The sequence below is a fragment of the Gopherus flavomarginatus genome, chromosome 3 (genome assembly GCF_025201925.1).
Source record: "Gopherus flavomarginatus isolate rGopFla2 chromosome 3, rGopFla2.mat.asm, whole genome shotgun sequence".
NCBI lineage: Eukaryota > Metazoa > Chordata > Testudines > Testudinidae > Gopherus > Gopherus flavomarginatus.
In genome coordinates this window covers 107,964,883-107,987,196 of record NC_066619.1, presented here as the reverse complement: position 1 = coordinate 107,987,196, position 22,314 = coordinate 107,964,883, and the positions used below count along the sequence as shown (strand labels likewise).

General features: G+C 43.8%; 1 protein-coding gene across 1 annotated transcript in view; it reads left to right on the top strand.

Annotated features, from left to right (window-relative positions):
- Positions 1-1,503: 1,503 nt before the first annotated feature.
- SNAPC3 (small nuclear RNA activating complex polypeptide 3) overlaps positions 1,504-22,314 on the top strand; it is a 38,281-nt gene continuing 17,470 nt past the window's right edge. Inside the window, exons 1-2 of the mRNA XM_050944211.1 lie at positions 1,504-1,748; positions 16,859-16,936. Coding sequence (XP_050800168.1) covers positions 1,522-1,748; positions 16,859-16,936 — 305 coding nt within the window. The 5' untranslated portion in view covers positions 1,504-1,521. The remainder of the gene's footprint in view (positions 1,749-16,858; positions 16,937-22,314) is intronic.

Below are 22,314 nucleotides of genomic sequence, written 5' to 3'. Positions count from 1 at the left end.
TCTGTATGGACCCACTTTCCTGACTCCTTTTGGTCATGAAAATAGTATATTTTTCAAACTGCACTCTAAAATATACTCTTTTCAAATGGCCTACAGTTCCTAGTCTTTTTCTCACAGAAATACTAAGAGTGGTTTGCTGAAGCATTCTGATGGAAGCTTGGAAGAAAATTCCCCTATAGGCAGGTGATTCAATAATTGTCCACAATGAGCTTTCATGCATCTTCCTCTGAAGCATCTGCTAGATGACCACTCATCTCATATGGCAATGCCTAGATTGTGAGGATGAGGGTGGAAGGGGTCAATAGAGAGATAGGCATTAGATTTTTTTTTTTAAGTATGCTAGTTTAACTGCTCAGTCCTTAGCTATTGTATCTCATCATTTGTTTATTGTCTACTAGGGCACCAACCCTAACCAGCAGGGCTGGTCAAAAATGCCAAACATAACATTTTCATTTTGTTCAAAATTTTCATGTAATTTTTCAAAAAGATAAAACAAAATTCTTCATTTTGCCAATAAATACAGAGAAATTTGAAAGGAAAGGAATGTATTGTGTGAAATTTCCTTCGAAACATTATTTTGACACACTCTAGTAAACCCATGCAACTGGAAGTAACTTTACTACTGCGAGTGGTCCCATTTGTACAACCTGCTCTGTGGGCCGTAATCCTGCAATATGAGCCTCACAGCTGGACTGTCACATTTGTGTGGTGTCCCACTGAAGTCAGTGGGGGCTCTACATGGGCATAAGAGTCCATCCACACAGATCAGGTTGCAGTTTGAGGATTTTTGATTGTAACCTTTTCTAGGCAGGGGCCTTCTCTCTATAACTCTCTGAAAAGCACCTCACTTACTTTAGAAGCTAGCAAAATACATAGGCTAATAATAAGTGTTTTGGGATTAAAGGCATTTTAATAGAGGGAAGCTATTATTAAACCGACTCCTTCCAGTAGTAGTTTTCTTTAAAAATATCCATAGATGCAGCACTGTCTTGATATCCCACATCATTAGGGTGACCAGAGAGCAAGTGTGAAAAATTGGGGCAGGGCTTGGGGGGGGTAATAGGATCTTATATAAGAAAAAGACCCCAAAAATCAGGACTCTCCCTATAAAATCGGGACATCTGGTCACCCTTCACATCATGGCACATGAGAGCCCCCTGCTATCCTCATTTTGGTTCTATGGAGAGCCTGCAATTAGTGCTGTGCTCATTGTTAAGTGTTTTTACTAGGCAAAGAAACTTTAGAAATAAGAGACAAATATTCAGTAGTTATAACAAGTGACTTTCTTCCCAGACTATTTAATAGTCACACAGGTTTTGGCCTGAGAACTGCGCTTGGCTGGCTGCTGCTGCTGTGTGCAGACCGTGCGGCCTAATGCAAGGAAACCGGGGGCTGGGTTTCTGGAAACGGAGCCTCTCCGTTGCTAAGAGACAGGAGAATGGGAAACTACAAATCCCACAATGCAGTGGGCGCTTGTTTCCTGGTGGCCCCCTCCCCCCCGCCCCCCGGGGTGCTGTAAACATGGCTGGAAGCAGTGGTAGTGCCGGCTGCGCGGTGCCGGAGTACGAGGTGCCTGAGTTGTACACGCGCGTGTTTCACGTGGGTTCCTTTGGCGCGCTCTGGAAGCAGAACCTGCACAGGGCAGACCTGTCTGTGCAGGAGGCGGTGGCCGAGGACGGGGCTGCCACCGTGGCTGAGGATTTGGGCTGCGGGCTGGAGACTGCAGCAGAGCTTAGGGCTGTGTGCAGGTAACTGCAACTAGTGCACGGGGGGAAATCCTGATCCCCCGCAACACACTCCCTTATTGTGTGGGTCATTCAGGGGAAGCAAAAGCCTTTGAACTGCATGAAAAGCATGATGACCCAGAGTGGTGGGAGGCTTTTATTTAGCCTCTGCAGAAGCAGCTCATTTTCTTAGGCCTGGTCTGTATTTAAAAGCTTTGTTGGTATAGCTGTGTCAGTCAGGGGAGGTGCCTTTGTTTTTATACACCCCCAACTCCTGTCTGACGGAGCTCTGCCCTCTGCGTAGATGCGGTTATATTGGCAAAAAAAAAGTTGGCATGTGGCTATAACTTAATCTGCCTGGGAGCTGGTTTAAGCTATGCTTGGTGGTGCAAGTTGTGTATCGATTAGGGAGGGCTCCAGCAAACCCTTTCAAGTGTAGACATGGTCTTAAAGTGCTTTTGACAGTATAGCTTATGCTAGTTCCCTGAACTAAACACGTTGTACTGGCAAAACCTTGTTTGTTTTGTTTTTATAACAACTGTGCCTACACTAGGGCTTTATTTGGTCTGAAAATGTCATATTGAATAAAACCACCTGTAACTGATAGAACAGTAGTGACAAAAATTTTAAGTGTAGATTTGGCCTCAGTCTGCCTTGCATCCAGGGCTATCTTTAAACACAAGCAACACAGCTGACTCTTTGGGGCATAGACTTGCAATGTGGGTGTGGGAGGCAGTCTTACTTTCCCATCTCCATTGTTAAGACTGGTGAGGCTTCACTCCTTTGGGAGTCTCAGGCCTGCTTGCAGACCAGTAAATTGTAAGGCTGGGCCCTAGCATCAAGGAAGAAAGTTGTCTAATGGCTAAAGGAACAGATTTGGAGTGAAAAGTTAATAGATTTTTTGCCCAGAAAGGACCACATTATGACTCTGTAATGTACCCTCCTTCATAAGAAAGGTCGCAGAATTTCATCCACTCACTGTTGCAGCAAGCCCATCAACTTGTGGTGAGCTAGAGTATATTTTGTAGAAGTGTATCTGAGTTCTGTTTCTAGCTCTGCTACTGACTTGATATGTGGCCCTGGGCAAATTTTGTGCCTCAGTTTCCCTATTTGTAAAATGAGGCTAATACTTATGGTGGGTGTTGCAAGGCTAAATGCATTTATATTTGCAAAGTGTTTTAACATCAGAGTGAAAGAAGTTGTAGTTCTCCAGAGTGTTTTTAATGTGTACTGTGTAGAGAACTGGCGATAGTGGCTCAAGTTTATATGGTTTGATTTTAATTTTTTGGAGTTCTTTGCGAATGCTAGAAGGAAACCATTCACTTTTTCAAGCTACACACATTGGACTAAATGCAGATCTGGTGTAAGTAGGCATGACTCCATTGAAGTCACTAGAGTTGCACCAGCTTACCCCAAGTATTGAATTTGGCTTGGTAAGTTTCCTTCAGCACCCAACTGCTCATGATAATTACAAGTAAAAAGAAAGCGCACATACTCTGAACAGCATGCTGTAGTAATAAAGGCTAATAAAGCTGTAATACAAAATTACCCTTGTACCCACCTCCATGATAGTGAACACAGTGTTTAACATTATTCATCATTTAACCAGTGCTAACAAAACTGTCATGAAATGACAGAACTCATTTGTTAATTGCAATATTTATTTCAAAATGTGTGCCTGAGTGGAAAGCCAGAGCTGTTTTGGCAGAGGAAAAGCTGCTGGAATGGGGTGACAAGAACATCTCTTGTTGCAGTTTGAAGACAGGAGGTAGTAACTATGAATACAGGGGGAAAACTATGAAGTACTAATCTAAGTGTCAGATCCACGTGTTAGATATTAGAGCTTAGTAAGCTATTGAGGAAGGAAGGCCTGCAAGGATATTTCAGATGCTGCAGGAAGGAGTGTCTGTGATTCAGTAGGTGGGGCTCTTCAATCTTGTCTTTGCTGGAAAAACATACCAAAAATTACCACCATTCTCTCACCAGTTGAATTGAACCAGTGCTTGCGCTGCTGGATGCTTTATGTAGATAAGGTTTCAGTGCTAAAATAATTTTTTGACTGTTTTGATTGGACTTTGCTTTCCATAGGTCTATTGAAAAAGAGAAAAGGAGCTCAGACCACTGGAACCTTGCCTACGTTAGGGCTTCTATTTGTTTTAATACTGACTTAGATGAACTAGAGGGAATTATTTCGTAAGCCTTCCCAGTGTAGATTTAGCCTCTGAGGTTATGTCTACACAGGAAAGAAAACCCATGGCTAGCCCGTGCCAGCCAACTAAGGCTTGGGGGGATTGGACTGATGGTGTATTTGATGGCTGTGTAGACCTCTGGGCTTGGGCTGGAGCCCAGGCTCTGGGACCCTCCCACTCCACAAGGTCTTAGAGCCTGGGCTCCAGCCTGAAGCTGGAGGTTTTCACAGCCGTGAAACAGCCCTGCAGCCCAAATCCCATGAACCTGAGTTGGGTGGCACAGACCAGCCATTGTTTCTTCTTTGCCATATAGACATACCGTGTCACTGCATTGTGCTAGGTTGTACTGTGCTACTAGAATTGTAATCTTCTGAATGAGACAACAGTGTAAGTCTTGAGCACTTGCAGTTACCTTTAACAGAAGCAGGGTGTCCCTGGCCAAATTCCAGTTTGTCACATTCTGCCTACCTAACCTATCCTCTGTAATTTCAACTGGACACAGAGGTCTTCACTTCCCGTCTTAACTAGATAGTGTGTCTTTGTGCTGTCAAATAGCTTCTGTTTTTCATCCCAGGAGTGGCTGTTCCATGGTTCCTGCTGAAAATGGTTCCTGTTTATATTTTGTAATGTGTTTTGTCAAAATGAAAGGTGCTTGTGATGCAGGGCCTGCAGTCTGTTGGTATATATTTCATAGCAAGGGAAATTGATAAATCCTTGCTACTTCTACGACCACTAAAAAAGAAACAGATCATGCCCTAACACTAGATTATCTTAACTCTGAAAGCCAAGAATGACAGACATGCAAATTTTGACCAGTGAGAAATATTTATGGAGGCTGAGGTCACAGTGGCCTGAATTGCAGACAGGAATGCTGGGGGTAATGACAAGACGCTAATCCTCGTGTTGGCGACAAAGACTATGTTATATGTTCCAGACCATACTTCTTCCTACACTTCTATGTGAAACTGTTCATGTAACCTCACCCTGATGTGGTAATGAACTCTTAACAATTGGGACTTGACAAGCAGGTTAGGTGAGGGATAGAGGCATGTTCTCTGCAGGCTGGGAAGAGGCTATCAGGTTGACCAGGAATGGTCAGTAAGGAGACTTGACATCTAAAGATAAGATGTTATTTTCTTTCTCTAAGTATCTCACTGGGCTTTGCAGAGTATTTATTTGAGGTATATTATTCAAACATTTTTATTACCAACAAAGAGAAAACAGAAGTAAAAATAGTCTTCAATTTAACAAAAAAATAGTTAACACTATTGCTGTTGTACTGGGTAACTTCATGCAGAGTGCCCCAAGATAAGAATCTCCATTATGGGCCATATCCAGTGCTATCTGCATGGCCTTGAGGATGTCATGTGGGCCACAACTCTGTGATGATTGGGCCACAGGTTGAGAACCACTGCTCTAGAAAGAGGTGCTTTGGAGTGGAATTGTTGAGCCTGACCCCTTCTCCCTCCCTCCCAAGCTCATGGTCTTGGTCATATCCGGCATAGCCAGGTATCCTTCCCAATTAAAGTTTACCACCAACAGCTGCAGCCTGTGCCCACAGCAGAGAAGCCGTATCCTTGGTAACAAGTTTCACGGGCTTTTTAATCCCTTCAGTTTGTTTTTACATGTGCTTTTTAATTTTTCGGCATCCTTCAGTTTCTACTTGTTTTTTCCTGTATCTTCTATGCATTGAGTTTTCCTCCTGCAGATCTCTCCTCCTTTATTTTCTTTCCCCCCTGCAGTGTTGCCCCATGTGTTGTCCCCTGCCTCCAGTGTTACAGAACAGCACTCCCTTCATGTTGTCTTGTGCACTGCAAAGAGCTGTGAACTCTAATGCCATCTAGGCGAAAGGAGTGAGAGAGAACATCGGGCAGGCAGCAGCTGTCAAGGGTAGAGAACAAGTCACCAGACAGCAGCCTATTGCTTCCTGTAGCAGAAGGAAGGCAGGTGTGGATACCCAGGAATGGTCTGGCACTGCTGCAAATTGGCTCCCTAATCTCTCATGTGGTTGTTCTCCTCTCAAACTAAATAGCCCTAGTTTTGTGAATCTCACCTGATCTAGGCCTTCCCAACCCCTAAGACTGTCTCTGATTACTTTCAATTCCTTCCCTTGTATTTTTTCTGTCCCTCTTTCTTTGGGATGAGATAACAACTTGAATGCATTCTTCAGTCTGTATTAGAGGCAACAGGCCCCATTCATCCCTGTTGTAACCCTCAAGGCCTGGCTGCTCTCGGAGAAGCGTGAGGTCTGGAGCGTGTTCTACAAAGCTGCAGTGATCAGCACCAGACTTCATGCAGCGATGCCTATATCCTGCATTGTGATGGCTTTTTATATTCTGTTCATAAAATGAATCTCAAGGCTTCAGACATCTGTTTGGGAGAAGCTGCTGAAAAGGAGAACTTACCTGAGGCGGAGAGAGGTCAATGGAATGGACAAAGCCAAGTTTGGCGATGCCTAGAGGAAATTCCCCCATTACCAAGCCTTTTCCAAATCAAGAGAGTGACCCTCTGCTCTTCACAACGGCTCCAAGTTCTCTGTGCTTTCAGCAAAGTGAGAAGATGTTCTTTTATCTTCCTATCCCTTTGTAAAGTAATCAGCAAAGATCACTTTATGTATGTATACAGATGAAATCCTCTTTCCTATAACATTATGCAGTCTGCTTAAGGAAAACCTCTTGTTGTTTCACGATTAATTGCTTGGGCCTACCAAAATGGATACAGTTTTCAGTTTGATAGAACATAGATGGGAATAGGTTGCATTTAAGCTATTTTAGCGATATCTTTACGTTCCAATAAGTGTAGTAAGAACAGCGTGGTGGTGGGGGGGGGGAGGGATAAGTTGTCCGTAATGACACTCTTGTGTTAGAGCTACATATTTTGGGGCCTAAGACTAGGGAGATGATATCCTAAAAGCACAGACTTCAACTGAAACTTCTCAATAGGTAACCCTGACTTCACAGGACTTCTACTTGAAGCAGATGCACCCTCGATGTAATCACTTTCAGTTTTATCTACAATTACTGTTCTCATAAATGAAACAGTGATTTCAATGAGAAGGTGAATTTATGCCCCATTAGACTAGTGTGTGAGGGAAAGAAGGAGAAAAACTCCTCCCACACCTCCTTTAAATAGCAACAAAAAAGATAATGAAAGAAGCCTGTTTATAATGGGCTGAAGGAACTTTATAAAAAAAAATTCATAGGTACAGGTTTATAATTTCCATAGTTAAATCCTTTTAAAATACATTACATGGTTAAATGTCTGTTCTTCACAATCGACCTTATCAAATTATCTGACATTAAGAAACAATGGAATAATATTTAACTTGGTGCATGTTCTAGCATCTATGCCTATATTAAATCTCTTAAAAGACCTACCAAAACAGACAAATTGGAGTATCCAGTTTCCATGCATGTGTCTGGTTTTGATTTGTATATTAGTCAACTTTCACTTGCCTACCTACTAATCTTATCAGGTTGTATGTGGAACTGATTTTTATAGATCCTTCAGTTTCTCCTGGATTAGAAATTATATATATTGTATAAAAAGCTATACTTATCCTACAGGTGTCATTGGCAATTATTGTTTGCTTAGATAACCATTGTTATCATCCTTAGGTGGCTAGGTTCAAATCTCTAAGTGTTAAGAGATCACTTCATTAATTTAGAGATTAAATAGTTAATGTTGGTCAAGTGCTTTGAAGATTGAAAGTACTAAGCTTCATTTTTCTAGTTCACCTGCTGAATTATTCATTGTGTAAGTGTACAGCAGGCTTAGACTCAAAAATCAGTGTGGATTTTAGGTAGGTCAGGCGAGGTGCGGTTGCAGGTACCTTATTTCACTGCAGCCCCAATTAACCTCCTTGTTTTATTAGGAGGTGTAGTTGTAAGTATCTCCAGGCATGTGTTATAAAGCTGTGTTAAACAAGTATTAGTGTCTTAAAGTGTTAGTACTTAGTGTCATTAGTATTAGTGTCTCAAAGGTGATAAAAGTATCGTCTTTAAGAAAAAATATGTAATATAAAGGGTAATATCTTTGTATCCAATTACAAGGAATAAATCTGATTAAAATATGTTCTAAATAACTTAAAAATTTAACAAGCGGAGTTTGCTGCTGTGGTCATCCAATGTAAGTAAGGCCACAGTGAAGGGATAGCTTAGTGGTCTTCTATTTCCAGGGACTGCAGATCCAACTTTGTGCAAATTTGACTCAGCTCTTTGTCCCTAGTAGTATTTATACAGCTCTAGAGTATCTTTCCAGAGGAGAGCAATTAAATTCCTGTCACAGACCTAGTCAAATGCCTCCTCTTGGGCACTTCGCTGGATGCACTCACAGCAGTCTGATCGCTGGGTGTTTTAAGACTCCAGCATCTGAACAGTCCAAGCACTACCCCGTCTTGGGGCACAGACCCTCTGTTTAGCACTCCCCTTTGAGAGCTGGATACCAAATCCCCAGACTCAAACAAAGCTTAAACATGAGCTGTCCTAGAACTCCAGCTCCACAGGTGACTCTTCAAGGGCATGTGTTAAGTGTAACACAAATCACAGACAGACTGCACAGGATTCTGAACCACCATTGCACAAATACACAAATCTGTACAAAAATAATAAACCTTACATGCATTTCCCTGTCTCATCACTTCTGAGCATTCTTTGGACTGGGTCAGAGTCCTCTGGGGCTAGGGAGAGTCCTTTCTGCTGGAGTGCATGACTAGTCTTTCAGTTAGGGAGCCTCTCTAGCCAGCTATTCTGACCATGGCTGGTCTGTGCCCTTCCTCTCTCCAGAATCCTATCCAGAGCTTCTTGTCCTGTCCCAATGAAATAATGCCTGTTCCTTTTTTTCCCCTTCAAGTGATTTTTTTCCCCACATTCTCCACTTCCCTTGCCCCCAAGGAAGTTGGAGAAACTAGTTTCAGCCAACCTCTTTAACTTACTCATTGTTTGATCAAAGTACAGTCGTTAAGATTAATCTTTCTCCATTTTATCTAATCTGGGAGAGAACTATTTACAGTTTTGTCTGCAAAAGTGGCTATATGTAGACATAGAGGTATTCTGATACAACAGTTTTCATAACCACTTCACAAGATCAACTTATGAATTCTGATTGTGCAAACTGATTCCACAAATCACCACAATTCCATGTAGATCACTGCATTGTCTTTCAGATGACTGTCAACTGTTTGTTTTGCATGGGCGTTGAAGAGCTCATGGCACTGTTTGTAAAATAGTTTGTCCTGTTTTCTTCTGCTAGAATATTTCTCTGCAAGGATCATTAGTGTGCTGTGAACCAGTTGGCTGCTGCACCCCCATGTGTGAGGTAGCTCAGCGTGCGCGTGCTTGTCCAGCATCAGTATAGGATGCCCATCTTTTTTGCAAATGGCAGAGTGAGCTAAAGCTCTGCATATGACACAAACTATACAGAAAAACTTGTTTTCAGAAATATTTCAAGTTTTTAAATACTCTACTCAAATAAATCCAGGCTTCCACGATACCATGGGCCTAATTATTCCTGTGTGACTCCACTGACTTTAATGAAGTTATATAGGGACAAATTTGATCCCAACTTTATGGGCCCTTGCGGGAGAGGGAAATTATAACTAAGAAATCAAAAACTTCTAAAAATGTGACTTCCATGGAAAGTGATGCAATTCTAATATCTGATATGTCTCAGACTACTAGATCTAGAAACGAATGCATCACCCCTTTAGAAAATTAGTGTTCCTGGCTTTCTTATGTTATGATGCTTCTGTGTCAGTATCTTTTGACACAGTTGGCCATGCTCTTCTTTAAATCTTGTCCTACCTTAGCTTCTATAACTCTGTTCTCTTCTGGTTCTCCTCTGACCTCTCTAATTGCTTCTTCACAGTGTCCTTCAGAGACTCTTCCTCATTCTGCCTCCCTTCCAGCTTTCTGTGGCGGGTTCCACAGTGTTCTGTCCTTGGTCCTTGTCTCTTTGCCCAGAGATAAGGTGTAGAAGGAGATCTCATCCATGAACAAAAGTTCATCTCCAAGATGATGGTTCCCAGATCTACCTTTCTATTCCAGACCTGTCCTCTTCTGTCCAAATTAAAATCTCAGCCTTTTGTCTGACATCTCTTTGTGAGTGTCTAGCTGTCACTCAAGCTCACCATGGCTAAAGAAGTACTTCTAATCTTCCTTCCTAAACCCTCCCTGTTACCTCCTTTCTAAATTTGTGAGGATAATACCACCATTCTGCCTGTCACTCAGGTCCATAATCTGAGCATCATCTTTGACTTGGACCTCTCTCTGGGCCTTCCCATTCAGGCTAAGTCTACACTACAGTTTGTTGGCATAAATTATGCCACTCAGGGGTGTGAAAAAACCACCCCCCTGAGCGGCATAAGCTACCTCGACATAAGCGCTTGTGTGCATAACGCTGTGTCAGCAGGTGAGCTTCTTCTGCTGACATAGCTTCTGCCATTTGCTGAGGTGGTTTTATTATGCCAATGGGAGATCTCGTCTTCATTTTCACCAGATGTGCTGCAGCACTGTATAAGTAGACCTGCTCTAAATATTGCCAATTCTTTCTGTATAATATTTCCAAGATATGGCCTTTCCTATCCATCCACACAGCTAAAACTCTCATCTAGGCTCCCATCTTGATTTCTGTAATATTCCTCTATCTGGCCTTGACAAATGCCATCTTGTCCTTCTCATATCCATTCAGATAGTTTCTCCAAAGGTAATTTTCGTAGCCAGCTGCTCTGACTGTCACCTACCTCTCTTTGCATCCCTCCATTACCTCCCCCATCTCTGTTGTAAACACAAGCTGCTTATATTCACTTTCGAGAGCATTCATGGCCTATCCCCACCCCAGCTATCCTATCACGTTCACTATTGAGCTGTTGGTTCTGGCCTCCGATTGGCCTAGGGTGCCAGCCTCCATTGCTCTCTTGTTAATTTTTTCAAACAAACACCTCATGTTTTTCCCCATGCTGCCCCATATGTTTGGGAGGCATATCTTGTAAATATCTGAAGAGCTACCTCATTATCTCACTTCAAATCCCTCTTTAAGGCCATGTCTACACTACCAATTTGTGTCGAAAAAAGTGATGTAGACACCCAAAAGTTGACATAATAGAAATAGGAATTTCATGGTCACACTTGCTTCCTTTGTCAGCAGATCACATCCATAGTGGGGGCATCATCATTGACAGTGTGAGCAATGCAGTGTGGGTACCTATCCCACAGTCCTGTTGCTAAGTGTTGTGGGAAGGTGTAGCAGATCGTGGTGCATTTTGGGACCGGGCTCTGTTCCGTGAGGCATCGCTTTCTGTCCCAGCACTCCATGGGCTTCCGGCTTTCTTTCGTGGCATTTTTTTCAATGGCTCTTCTTTGTTGTACACCCCGGCATCTTTGGGATGAGATCCTGCACTGCTTTCCTATGCTCTGTTAACTGTCATGAAGACATCGCAGAGGGCAGTGCAGTTGATCGTGAAGTTCCTAACTGATGAAGACTTGCAGGTGCCCGACATTCTGTGCGATATGGATAGGAAAACTCATCTTTGCTGCAACACCTACTAAAACCTTGACACTTGTTAGGCTGCAGAGGGGCTGCGACTACTGCCTGTTATGCTGACCAATATTGTCTCATCATTTACTTGTGCTCCCCCGTCCGTCTGTATCCATCTGTTGTCTTTTGTCTTGCATTTAGATTGTCAGCTCCTTAGACATCTCTTTTTTGTTCTGTGTTTGTACAGTGCCTAGCACAATGGAGTCTTGGGCTGTGACACGGGTTCCTATATGCTACGGTAATACATATAGTAAATAACCCGTCGCTGGTCTAGGACCGACTGTTGCTTCTCTTGATCTGGTTCTGTGTTCGTGGGGGAAAGAAAGAAGCAATTTACATGGCAGAATATTTTAAACAGCATCTGTTTGAAGCTGCTCAGGGGTTTGGAATGTTAGACATCTCCGCAGGGAAATGGATTAATGGGCAGTGTGCAGATGGAACAGTCAGAAGGGCCTGATGAATACATTTTCTCATGGCTCTGCAGTTTGGCATGTACATATCTCCCATCTCTTATGTGGGGAGTGTGGGTGAATATCGCTTTATTTCTGGAGTAGAACTCTGGGATAGTCAGGATAAAAGATGTGATATACATGTTAGATGTATTCTCCTTATTGGAGTGAATGGGAAACTGGAGACTTTCAAAGTTGCAAGATAAACTCTTTGAAAGGAGGGGAGAGGATATTGGTTGTGGGAAGGGAAATTTAAAAAATCTTTTAGCTTTCAGCAACTGCAAACATTTTATTTTTATTCAGATACTCTCCTGTAGTGCTAGCTACTTCCCACTAAAAAGTGCATTCTGAGGAAGAATTAGCAAAATGGCAGCTTTCAGAGAGATCCAGCTGCTATTCATTAAGTGGAAATACTGAGTACTGACCAGAAAACTGTCTTAAGTATTTTTAATATAGATTTACCAGCTACCTAAGGGCTTAATTGTGAACAGCCTTACTCACCCATTCAAGTGTCCTTTGATCCATATCACCAGTCTGTGTAGAGGAGCTGGGGAGCCACTTCTGTGAGGCCACTTATTCCTCGCTCCTGTGCAAGTAGGTGAGGAGGGGATACAGTTATGACTCGGTCCCCTTTCCAACACGCTAGCTCAGGGGTTCTCAAACTTAATTACACCGCTCCCCCTTCTGACAACAAAAACTACTACATGACCCTAGGATGGGAGACTGAAACCTGAGCTGCGCTGCCTGAGAGAGCCGAAGCCCAGGCAAGGGGCCTATAACTGAAACCCTCCGCTCAGGGCTAAAGTCCTCAGGCTTCGGCTTGGGCCCTGGGCAGTGGAGCTTGGGCCCTGGGCGGTGGGGCTCCGGCTTCAGCCCTGAGCCCTAGCAAGTCTAAGCCAGCCCTGGCAACCCCGGTAAAACAGAGTTGCAACTCACAGTTTGAGAACCACTGCGCTAGCTGATACAGATGAGTTGGTGCTGAGGGGGAAGTAATCTGCATCAGGTGTAGAGCTAATATAGAGGCAAGCAAGGGGGGAACCAGGGACGAGATTGAGAGACTGAATCCCAGTCTTATTCCAAGACATTATAACTAATCACTGAACTTTTATTTTCAAAAGGTGCTAGTAAATGAATCCTCCTGTCTTAAAGCTATTGCCATATTGATGGATCATAAGAACCTCACGAGAATTTGTTACCTATGGTGAAGTAAACCAAAATCATCTCAAATTAATATAAAACACCATAAACTGGGTTATTACAATTAAGGCATCTGACCAGAACCAAAGTTTACTTCTATGGAAAGATGTTTCTACCCAAGAGTCTTCATGTTTGATGATAATTGGATTTCTTTGTTGCGTATCGTTAGTAGTTAATCTCTTCCTAACAGCTGGGTTTATCAGAATGTATTGTAGCAGGAAGAAGCGAGTCTGATGTTGCAGCCAGCACTGATTAAAAGCTTACAGCCAGTGCTACTTCATTAAATAGAGGCTTTGCTAGCATAAATAACATGCACTCTGAAGTTTAAAGGGATACCATAAAGACTTTAATGTATGATTTTTCTCTGTGGTTAATAACTCAGTTCTTCATTTTTGTCAGTTTGTACAAGAAAACTAGACCAGTACATTCCAATTTTTTTCTTTTATGTTACAATCCATTAACAGTCAGTTTCACTTTGAGTCTCATGCCTTAGCCCTTGAACAAACAAGGAGAGTGCTGTATTATACAACATCTCACAGATACTTTCTATAATTTTAGGATCATACATGCTGAACTCAGCAGACTTCACACACTGCAAACAAAATAACAAATAACATTCTTAATCTAGCAGAGTCTCAGTACCGGAGGACTGGATAGCATGGAGGTCAGTAACTCAATATGGAGCCTTTCACTTCTAAGATACTGGATCAAATATGATCCAGATTAGTAGTGACAGAGAGCCTTTGCTGTAAGACAGTTGTTCATTAGCCTATGTAAAACTTTGTGCCAACCAAAAGAAACTTCCCATAATAATTGTCCTCCTTTGCTGTTTCTACACTAGACTTTTTAATGTACTCCCTTTTCTACCACAGATGTAGTTCCATCACTGTAGCAAAGGTGGGAAAACTGTGGTCAAGTGGCTGCCAGTATTTTAACTACCATGTTGTGTCTCATGGTATGCATGGAGCAGGTCAATGCACCTAGTAGTTGCATTTCCAATAGTCAGTTGTGGCTAGCACCTGCGGTGAGTGGGAAATTTTTAGGACAAAGTGTATAGACTAGACCAATTATTGCCAGTTTTTGCAGAGGCACCAAAGATTGAATGGTAATGAGAACTGAATTACTTTTTCCCTCTTAGAGATGACCACTCCTAGTCAAGTTTGAGGCTTTCTAACAGTACAGGAAAACTTGCACGGTGACTTCTGTACCTGTTGTATGGATAGAGAGCCACATGCTCCTCCATTTGTCAACCTGAGCAGGACAGGAATAGTTCCTGAGCATAAAAGACTCTTATTAACTAAAAGAGACTATAAAGTGTAATGCTTGTAGCTAATAATAATGGCAATGGTGAAGCCACCAGACAATTCCTACAAGTATCTTACACCTGCAAGTGCTTGAGCACTTAAACATTTTGAAAGGCAAACTTTCAGAGCAATCTTTATTCAGAAGAGTGTGCAAAATCTTTATCTTCACTGCTTATTAGCCTTAGGGTATGTCTGCGCTGGCAGAGTTTCTTCGCCAGCAGTTACATTGCCACTCAGCGCTGAAGGGAAACCGCTGTTGTGCGTTCACACTTTCAGCTGCCTGCACAACAGTGTGTTCGGCACTTGCATCGGTATTTGGAATGGTGTACTCTGGGCAGCTGTCCCACAGGGCATCGCTTCCTCTTCTGCCACTAACTATTGGGAAGGCGGAGGGGGTTGCCAGGCATACTGGATCCTGTCCCAAAGTCCTGTGATGCATTGCTTCCCATCTCAGCAATCCCTGTGCTTCCGTCTGCATTTGGCACCAACTCTCAATGGTTTGTGTATTGCACGCTCTGCCTCTTCTGTCTGCAGGAATGGATCCCGAACTGATGACCAATATGCTGCTCGCTCTCACTAATATGTGAGAGGTAGTGGAGTTATTCCTTAACCTGCAAAGGCAAGAGGTGTCTGACGTTGAACTCGCCACACGTAGTAGCTACGACATGAGTGCTTGTAGCATTCACGGAGGTGCTGGCAACAGTGGCACACTGCTTTGGGGCTCGGGAAACAAGCAGAGAGTGGTGGGATCACATCGTCATGCACATCTGGGATCACAAGCAGTGGCTGCAGAACTTTCAGATGAGGAAAGCCACTTTCATGGGACTGTGTGATGAGCTCGCCCCAGCTATGGAGGGTGAGGACATGAGAATGAGAGCTGCCCTGTCATTGGAGAAGCGCTTGGTGATTACATTGTGGAAAGTGGCTACTCCAGAAGGCTACCAAACAGTCGCTAACCAGCTCGGAGTGGGGAAAGTCTACCATTGGACTTGTGTTGACAGAAGTGTGCAGGGTCATTAACAGAAGTGTGCAGCCCGGCGCAGAAAGCTGTACACCTCTTGTTGGGGTGTGTCTTTTTTTTTTTTTTAATAGCATTGCAACAGTGCAGTTTCTGCGCACAAAGTGATTTCCCAGTGTGTACACTTGGGGAGTTTCATTGCAGAAAGCGCCTTTACTGCACAGAAACTTGCCAGTGTAGACAAGGACTTAATCTTGTCCAAATTTTTGCATCGATTTCCTGTCTCAAAACTGGGAAGTTTTATCATTTGTACTCTGTTCATAATTTAGTAAACTTTTGGAAGACTAACCTTGGGTTCAGGAGAACTAGGGTCTTTCCAGTATTCTACTACTGACTCTCGCAGAGCGGCCTTGACTCAATCACCTGTGTAAAGCACTAAGAGTATGGCTACATTTGGAATTTCAAAGTGCTGCCCTGGCAGCACTGTGGGAGCGCTGCCATGGCAGCGCTTTGAAGTGTGAGTGTAGTCGGAGCGGCAGTGCTGGGAGAGAGCTCTCCCAGCGCTGCATGTAAACCACATCCCTTACGGGTGTAGCGTGCAGCGCTGGGAGCCACGCTCCCAGCGCTGCCGCCCTGATTACACTGACGCTTTACAGCGCTGTATCTTGCAGCGCTCGGGGTGTTTTTTCACACCCCTGAGCGCGAAAGTTGCAGCGCTGTAAAGTGTGAGTGTAGCCATGGCCTAAGAGTTCCTCTGACGAAAGGCACAAAACCAAAGGAATATTTATTTTCTCTTCCAATTTCAACAAAACCTTAGAAGGAAAGCAGGATACTGGTAGATTTGGCTAGGCATGACTCTAAACCAAATACTAAGGAACTACTATGAACTAATAATCCTTTGCACTTCTGTAGCCTTTTTCCTCCCAGGAGCTCAAAACACTTCATAAGCAGTAACACATTTACCTTTGCAACACGTCTGTAAAATTGGTAAGTAGTACATCCCTTAGTTTACAGATTGGGAAACTGAGGCATAGATTAAACAACTTGCCCAGGTTTACATGCACAGTTTGTGGCAGATCGAGGTGCAGATCCCAAATTTCTTGGCTTTCAGTCCTGTGTCTTGACCATAAACCGTCCTTTTACCCTGTTTTAGCTGTTCATTTAGGTCTTTACAATATAAATATCTGTTTCCTGGTGTTTTGTCTATCAGGGCAGTCCTCAGATTTACAACACGATTGGTTCTTTAAAATTGCTTTGTAAGTCGAAACGTTGTAACTCAGAACCGCAATTCACTGCATTGCGGGACTGAGCATCGTAAAGTCAAAACCAATTGTTGTAAGTCGAATCAGGGTGTCAATTCAGAAATGCCGTTAGTGCTGTTTGTCGTAAGCCGAACGTCGTAAAGTCGAGGAATGCCTGTATATATTTTTTGTTGAATAGCTTAATTGATTTTTAATTATGAAAGAAGAATGAAAAAATATATAACAGCTATTCTTATTTACAGTACTGACATGTTAAAGTCCCCTGATAAAGAAGAAGATCCAGAGATTATTTCTGAAGACAGCAGCCTAGTAACTCTTCGGTATGTTGGATTTTGATGCCATTATCAGAACCTGGATAAGATAAATTCTTTAACTGCTATAGTATCATAATGTGTGTGTCATTCAGGCAATGGTATATCTGCTGGGCAGTTTCTAGTAATACATTAAAGATCTGGAAACCATCTTTGGGGAGCGTAGGTTGCACCAACCCACTGCTTTATGTGCTTTAAAAAATTCTGGAGCAAAAAAATAGAGATTTTTTCATGCCATCTGCATTGAAGGATCTCATTTAATAAAGACTATCAGTTATAGTACACGAGATTCTGATATGGCTGCTGAGCTTTAACACCAGATGCTTTTGGACTTTTAGAGATGCTAAGAGTATGAGACCAGAAAGGACCACCACATTATCTAGACTGACTTTCTGCAAATCACAGGCCATCAACACCACCCAGCAACCACACACTAAACCTAACTGCTAAAATTAGACCAAAATATTATGGGCCTCAGGAGGCTAAATTATTGTGTACCATAAACAGAATGGGGAGACTGAGGTGTGACGTTGCCTGAGGACCCTTCAATGACAGGAAATTCAATGAGCTACTCCCAGGTGACCTTGTCAAGAGATCTACACCCCACTCTGCAGGCAAAAAACCCCAAGGTCATTGCCAGTCTCACCAGTTAGAGCCTGAGTGTGTGAGCAAGAGCCAGCCAACCAAGCAACGAAGAGAAAATCCTCAGTACCACTTCAGAGTACTGGCTTATTCCGTCCAGGGTTCCATCGACAACTGCGGCCATCTCTAATTCTATAGAGAGAAAAAAACAAACCAACCACACCTACAGTGGGGGTTGAGGGATAATCAGTCCCTTTCTGACTCCTGCAGGTGACCAGCTGAAGCCTGAAGCATGAGATTTTAGGAATATCAAATGCTCAGGAAACAGGAAGTTAAATATGAATAATAAAATGGAACTGACACAAAGGTGGGAGAGAGATTTCCCCAGAGTGCGAGGTGGGTCTGAGGCATGCTGATCCCTGGTAATAGGATAGTTATGTTGCTATGTCCAAAGAAGCAGTTCCTGGGTGGTAACCAGATCACAACACTCTGAGCCCTAAATTGCTAAAATGCCATCATGTGGTAGTAACAAACCCAGCACTTCTGGTCCAGTTTAAACCTTGATTAAATTATCCCACGCTTGGCCAACACACGCCTTGATTCATTGATGGTACTTGACATTCTTTTTGCCTGTCTAGAAAAAAGAAAATGCCATCTGTGGCTTAAAGTTAGAATTAGTGTTGGGGGTGAGGGTCTTGCTACTGAAAATAACACATCTGGAAAAGCCTGCAGGCAAATAGACATGCACATATAATGAAAATTAATGTGTGTTAATATTAACTATGTGAACAGGTATATTTAATACTGTTATGAGCTCAGTGAAACCTTGTTATGCGGTGTTAATACCTCTTTGAGATTGGATGTGAATGCATCCTTCAATTAACATAACAGAGAGACTGAGTTAATCAGAAATCCACCAAGTAAAACAAAAGGGGGTTGTGAACCCACCCAGAAGCTTTGGACTGAGTGGTTTTGCTGAGGGGCGCATAAGCGAAGGCAAAAGACTCAGATCAGAAAGTGGGCCTGGTGGATAGAGGTTAAAAACAAGCCAACCAGCAGCCTATAAGCACAGTGTGACCTTGAAAAAGCTAGAGACAGCTTTTGGGTCTGGTGTTGAGGCCTGGGGCTGTACACTAAGAGACTGCTTCATTTGTTCTTGGTTCCTCCTGATTTCAGACACACGACTTTGTACATTCCTTGGAAATAAATAGGATTGTGTCAAAATTAGACTCAGGACTCACAGTTTGTCAGACCACTCTGTTTTACTAGCACAGCGCTCTGCTAATAACACCCAGATAATGAGAGCACCATGCAAGACACAAACTATCTTATTTATACAAATAAAAGGGCGAGCACTTAACAAGATAACAAAGGAAGCAGAATCTGATAAGTTTACCTGGTCTAGGCATGCATATCTTATTTCCTTACTAACTATTATTGATCTTCTGTTAATGTTTTGCCATTAGCAGCCTTGTTTATGCCTAATGTTTCTTTTCCTGGCACCTGTATTTCAACAATTCTTATTTCTGCTTAAAGGTACATACACATTTCTTTAATCCATTCTTATTTTTACAATATAATTCATTCTACTTTCACAATTGCATCAAAGAAAGTACCAGATTCCATCATTTTCTACTTCAAACTGGAATATTGCAGGGCAACAGTATTATGCCGTACCTGAGATTTGTAGTTTCTTCTAGGAAGGGATTTACAAGTATACTTTGAAAGGAATTTATTATACTACTTTTTATTTTACACTTCACTTTATATTCTTGTTTAAATGAGACTTAACAGAAGTAGTTTGGATTTCTATAACTATGAGAGAGAGAGTGACTCTGTAGCCCAATGGTTAGGGCACCCACCTGGGAGGGGTGAGACCTGGCATCCAGTCCCCCTGCTCCAGTCATTCTTTCATTATTTATCCACAGTGGAACAGTTTCAACAGGGGAGACTCAGGCCAGGTCCAGACTAGAGCTTTAAATCGATTTTAAGAGCTCTAAATCTATTTAAAGCTGTAACCGTCCACACTACAGAGTGCATAAAATCGATTTTAAGGGTCCCTAAAATCGATTTTGGAACTCCATCAAAACGAGAGGAGTAACCCCAAAATCGATTTTTTAAAATCGATTTTATGATAGTGTGGACGGCCATCGAAGTTAATGGCCTCCGGGACGTATCCCACAGTGCTCTAGTGGCCGCTCTACACAGGTAAAGGTACTCTTCTGCTGGCCAGGTAAACAGGAAAAGCCCCGGGAAGTTTGAAATTCCATTTCCTGCTTGCACAGCGTGGAGCTCTCAGCAGCAGAGAGAAGAATGCAGTCTCCTGAAAATAGGAAAAGAGCTCCAGCATGGAGCACACAGGAGTTACTCGATCTGATAGCTGTATGGGGAGAAGAGTCAGTGCTTTCAGAACTGCGCTCGAGCAGACGAAATGAGAAAACCTTTGAAAAAATTTCTAATGCCATGCGGGAGAGGGGACATACCAGGGACTCGTTACAGTGCCGAGTGAAAGTGAAAGAGCTCAGACAGGCGTATCAGAAGACCAAAGCAGCAAAGGGCAGGTCAGGCTCTGCCCCCAAAACATGCCGGTTCTACGACGAGCTTAACGCGATATTGGGGAACAGCGCAACGACGAACCCCCCCTTGTCTGTTGATTCAGAGGTGGGTGTCGTGATTCCTGCAACTACGGAAGATTTATTTGATGGCGATGATCAGTATGATGAGGACCAAGAGGAGGAGGCTCCAGCAGAGAGCACAGAGCATTTTATCCCCCCAAACAGCCAGGATCTTTTCCTCACCCTTACTGAGGTTCCCTGCCAGCCATCTCAAGGCAGTACTCCAGAAAATGAAGCTGAGGGACCGTCCTCTGGTGAGAGTAATTTTTTTTACTAAAAGCTTCGGTTTAATGTAAGCCTTTTTTACTGGGTGCTTCAAATCACTACCTGTACTTAGAGTCACTGACCAAGTAGATTAAAAACCTTTCCTAAAACAGTGACCCATGAGGTGGTTTTTAGAAAAGTCTCCATTGTAACAGGGCGGATTCATCCTGCTTGTTGGGGGAACGCGAGAGCAAACCGGGGAAGGAGAGTAGCTTCGCCGCGGTTTGCTCTCGCGTTCCCCGAACCACCGAGCAAACCGCAGGCAAGGAGACCTGCTTGTTCAGGGAACGCGAGAGCAAAGCAGGGAAGGAGACCAGCTTCGCCGCGGTTTGCTCTCGCGTTCCCCGAACCACTGAGCAAACCGCAGGCAAGGAGACCTGCTTGTTCAGGGAACGCGAGAGCAAACCGGGGAAGGAGAGTAGCTTCGCCGCGGTTTGCTCTCGCGTTCCCCGAACCACCGAGCAAACCGCAGGCAAGGAGACCTGCTTGTTCAGGGAACGCGAGAGCAAAGCAGGGAAGGAGACCAGCTTCGCCGCGGTTTGCTCTCGCGTTCCCCGAACCACTGAGCAAACCGCAGGCAAGGAGACCTGCTTGTTCAGGGAACGCGAGAGCAAACCGGGGAAGGAGAGTAGCTTCGCCGCGGTTTGCTCTCGCGTTCCCCGAACCACCGAGCAAACCGCAGGCAAGGAGACCTGCTTGTTCAGGGAACGCGAGAGCAAAGCAGGGAAGGAGACCAGCTTCGCCGCGGTTTGCTCTCGCGTTCCCCGAACCACTGAGCAAACCGCAGGCAAGGAGACCTGCTTGTTCAGGGAACGCGAGAGCAAACCGGGGAAGGAGAGTAGCTTCGCCGCGGTTTGCTCTCGCGTTCCCCGAACCACCGAGCAAACCGCAGGCAAGGAGACCTGCTTGTTCAGGGAACGCGAGAGCAAACCGGGGAAGGAGAGTAGCTTGATTACCAGTACAATCTACTACAGGGATTACTAGCCATTATTAACTTACCATTTTCTCCGGGCACGGTCTGTGTGCTCCCCTGACCTGCGTCTGAGCAGAACTCTCTGTCCTCAGCCACAAGCAATAAGTATTAAAGGAATCCTAAGGTGACCTTGTGGTAAAGTAAAATGTTCAAGGTTCGGTAACAGGCACAGGTCAGTGAGGAGAAAGACTGTATGCATGGTTGTGTGAAATGTGTCTCTTATGATTCTTTTATCACTCTTTCCAAACCCCACCCCCCCACACACAGCTGCACATTTCTCCAGCCTCCCTCTCGCTTCTCATCTACGTGGGGGGGGTATCATAAGAAGACTGAGGAAAAGGAGGACGCGTGAGGACATGTTCAGCGAAATTATGGCAGTAACCCGTACAGATAGAGCTCTGCAGGGAGACTGGAAGCAACTGGTCGCAAAGTACAGGGAGGCTGCCAGTCAACGCGAAGACAGGAGGGACGCCAAAAATGATGTCAGGTGGCAGGAAGATCAGCGCTGGCGAGCAGCAACTCTGGATCTTCTTCGTGATCAGACTGACATCCTCCGCGATATGCTGCAAGAGCTCCGTGGTTTCAGAATGCCCCTACAGCCCGTGTATAACCTCCCTCAGTACTCACCCTGTCCCACACCTTCCAGAACCAGGCGTGTAAGAACGCGTGGGGGAAGGCTCTCTGCACCAGCCCCCTCCACTGCTGCGGACACTCCAACCAGAAGGCTTTCATTAGATTGAAAAGCCCTTTGTGTCCTGTTTTTTTCCCTCCTCTAATGATCCAAACTTCTCCCATGGCACCTTTGCCTATTCTTACTCTCAGGTCATGCTATTAAGGCAGTGTGACTGTAGTTTGGTAATGAACTAAAGCAAGCAGCTTTGGAAAGCTGCACGGAAGCTAGTTATCAGCATCAGGATTTGACAATTGGGGATATGGGTAATAAAGGGAAAACA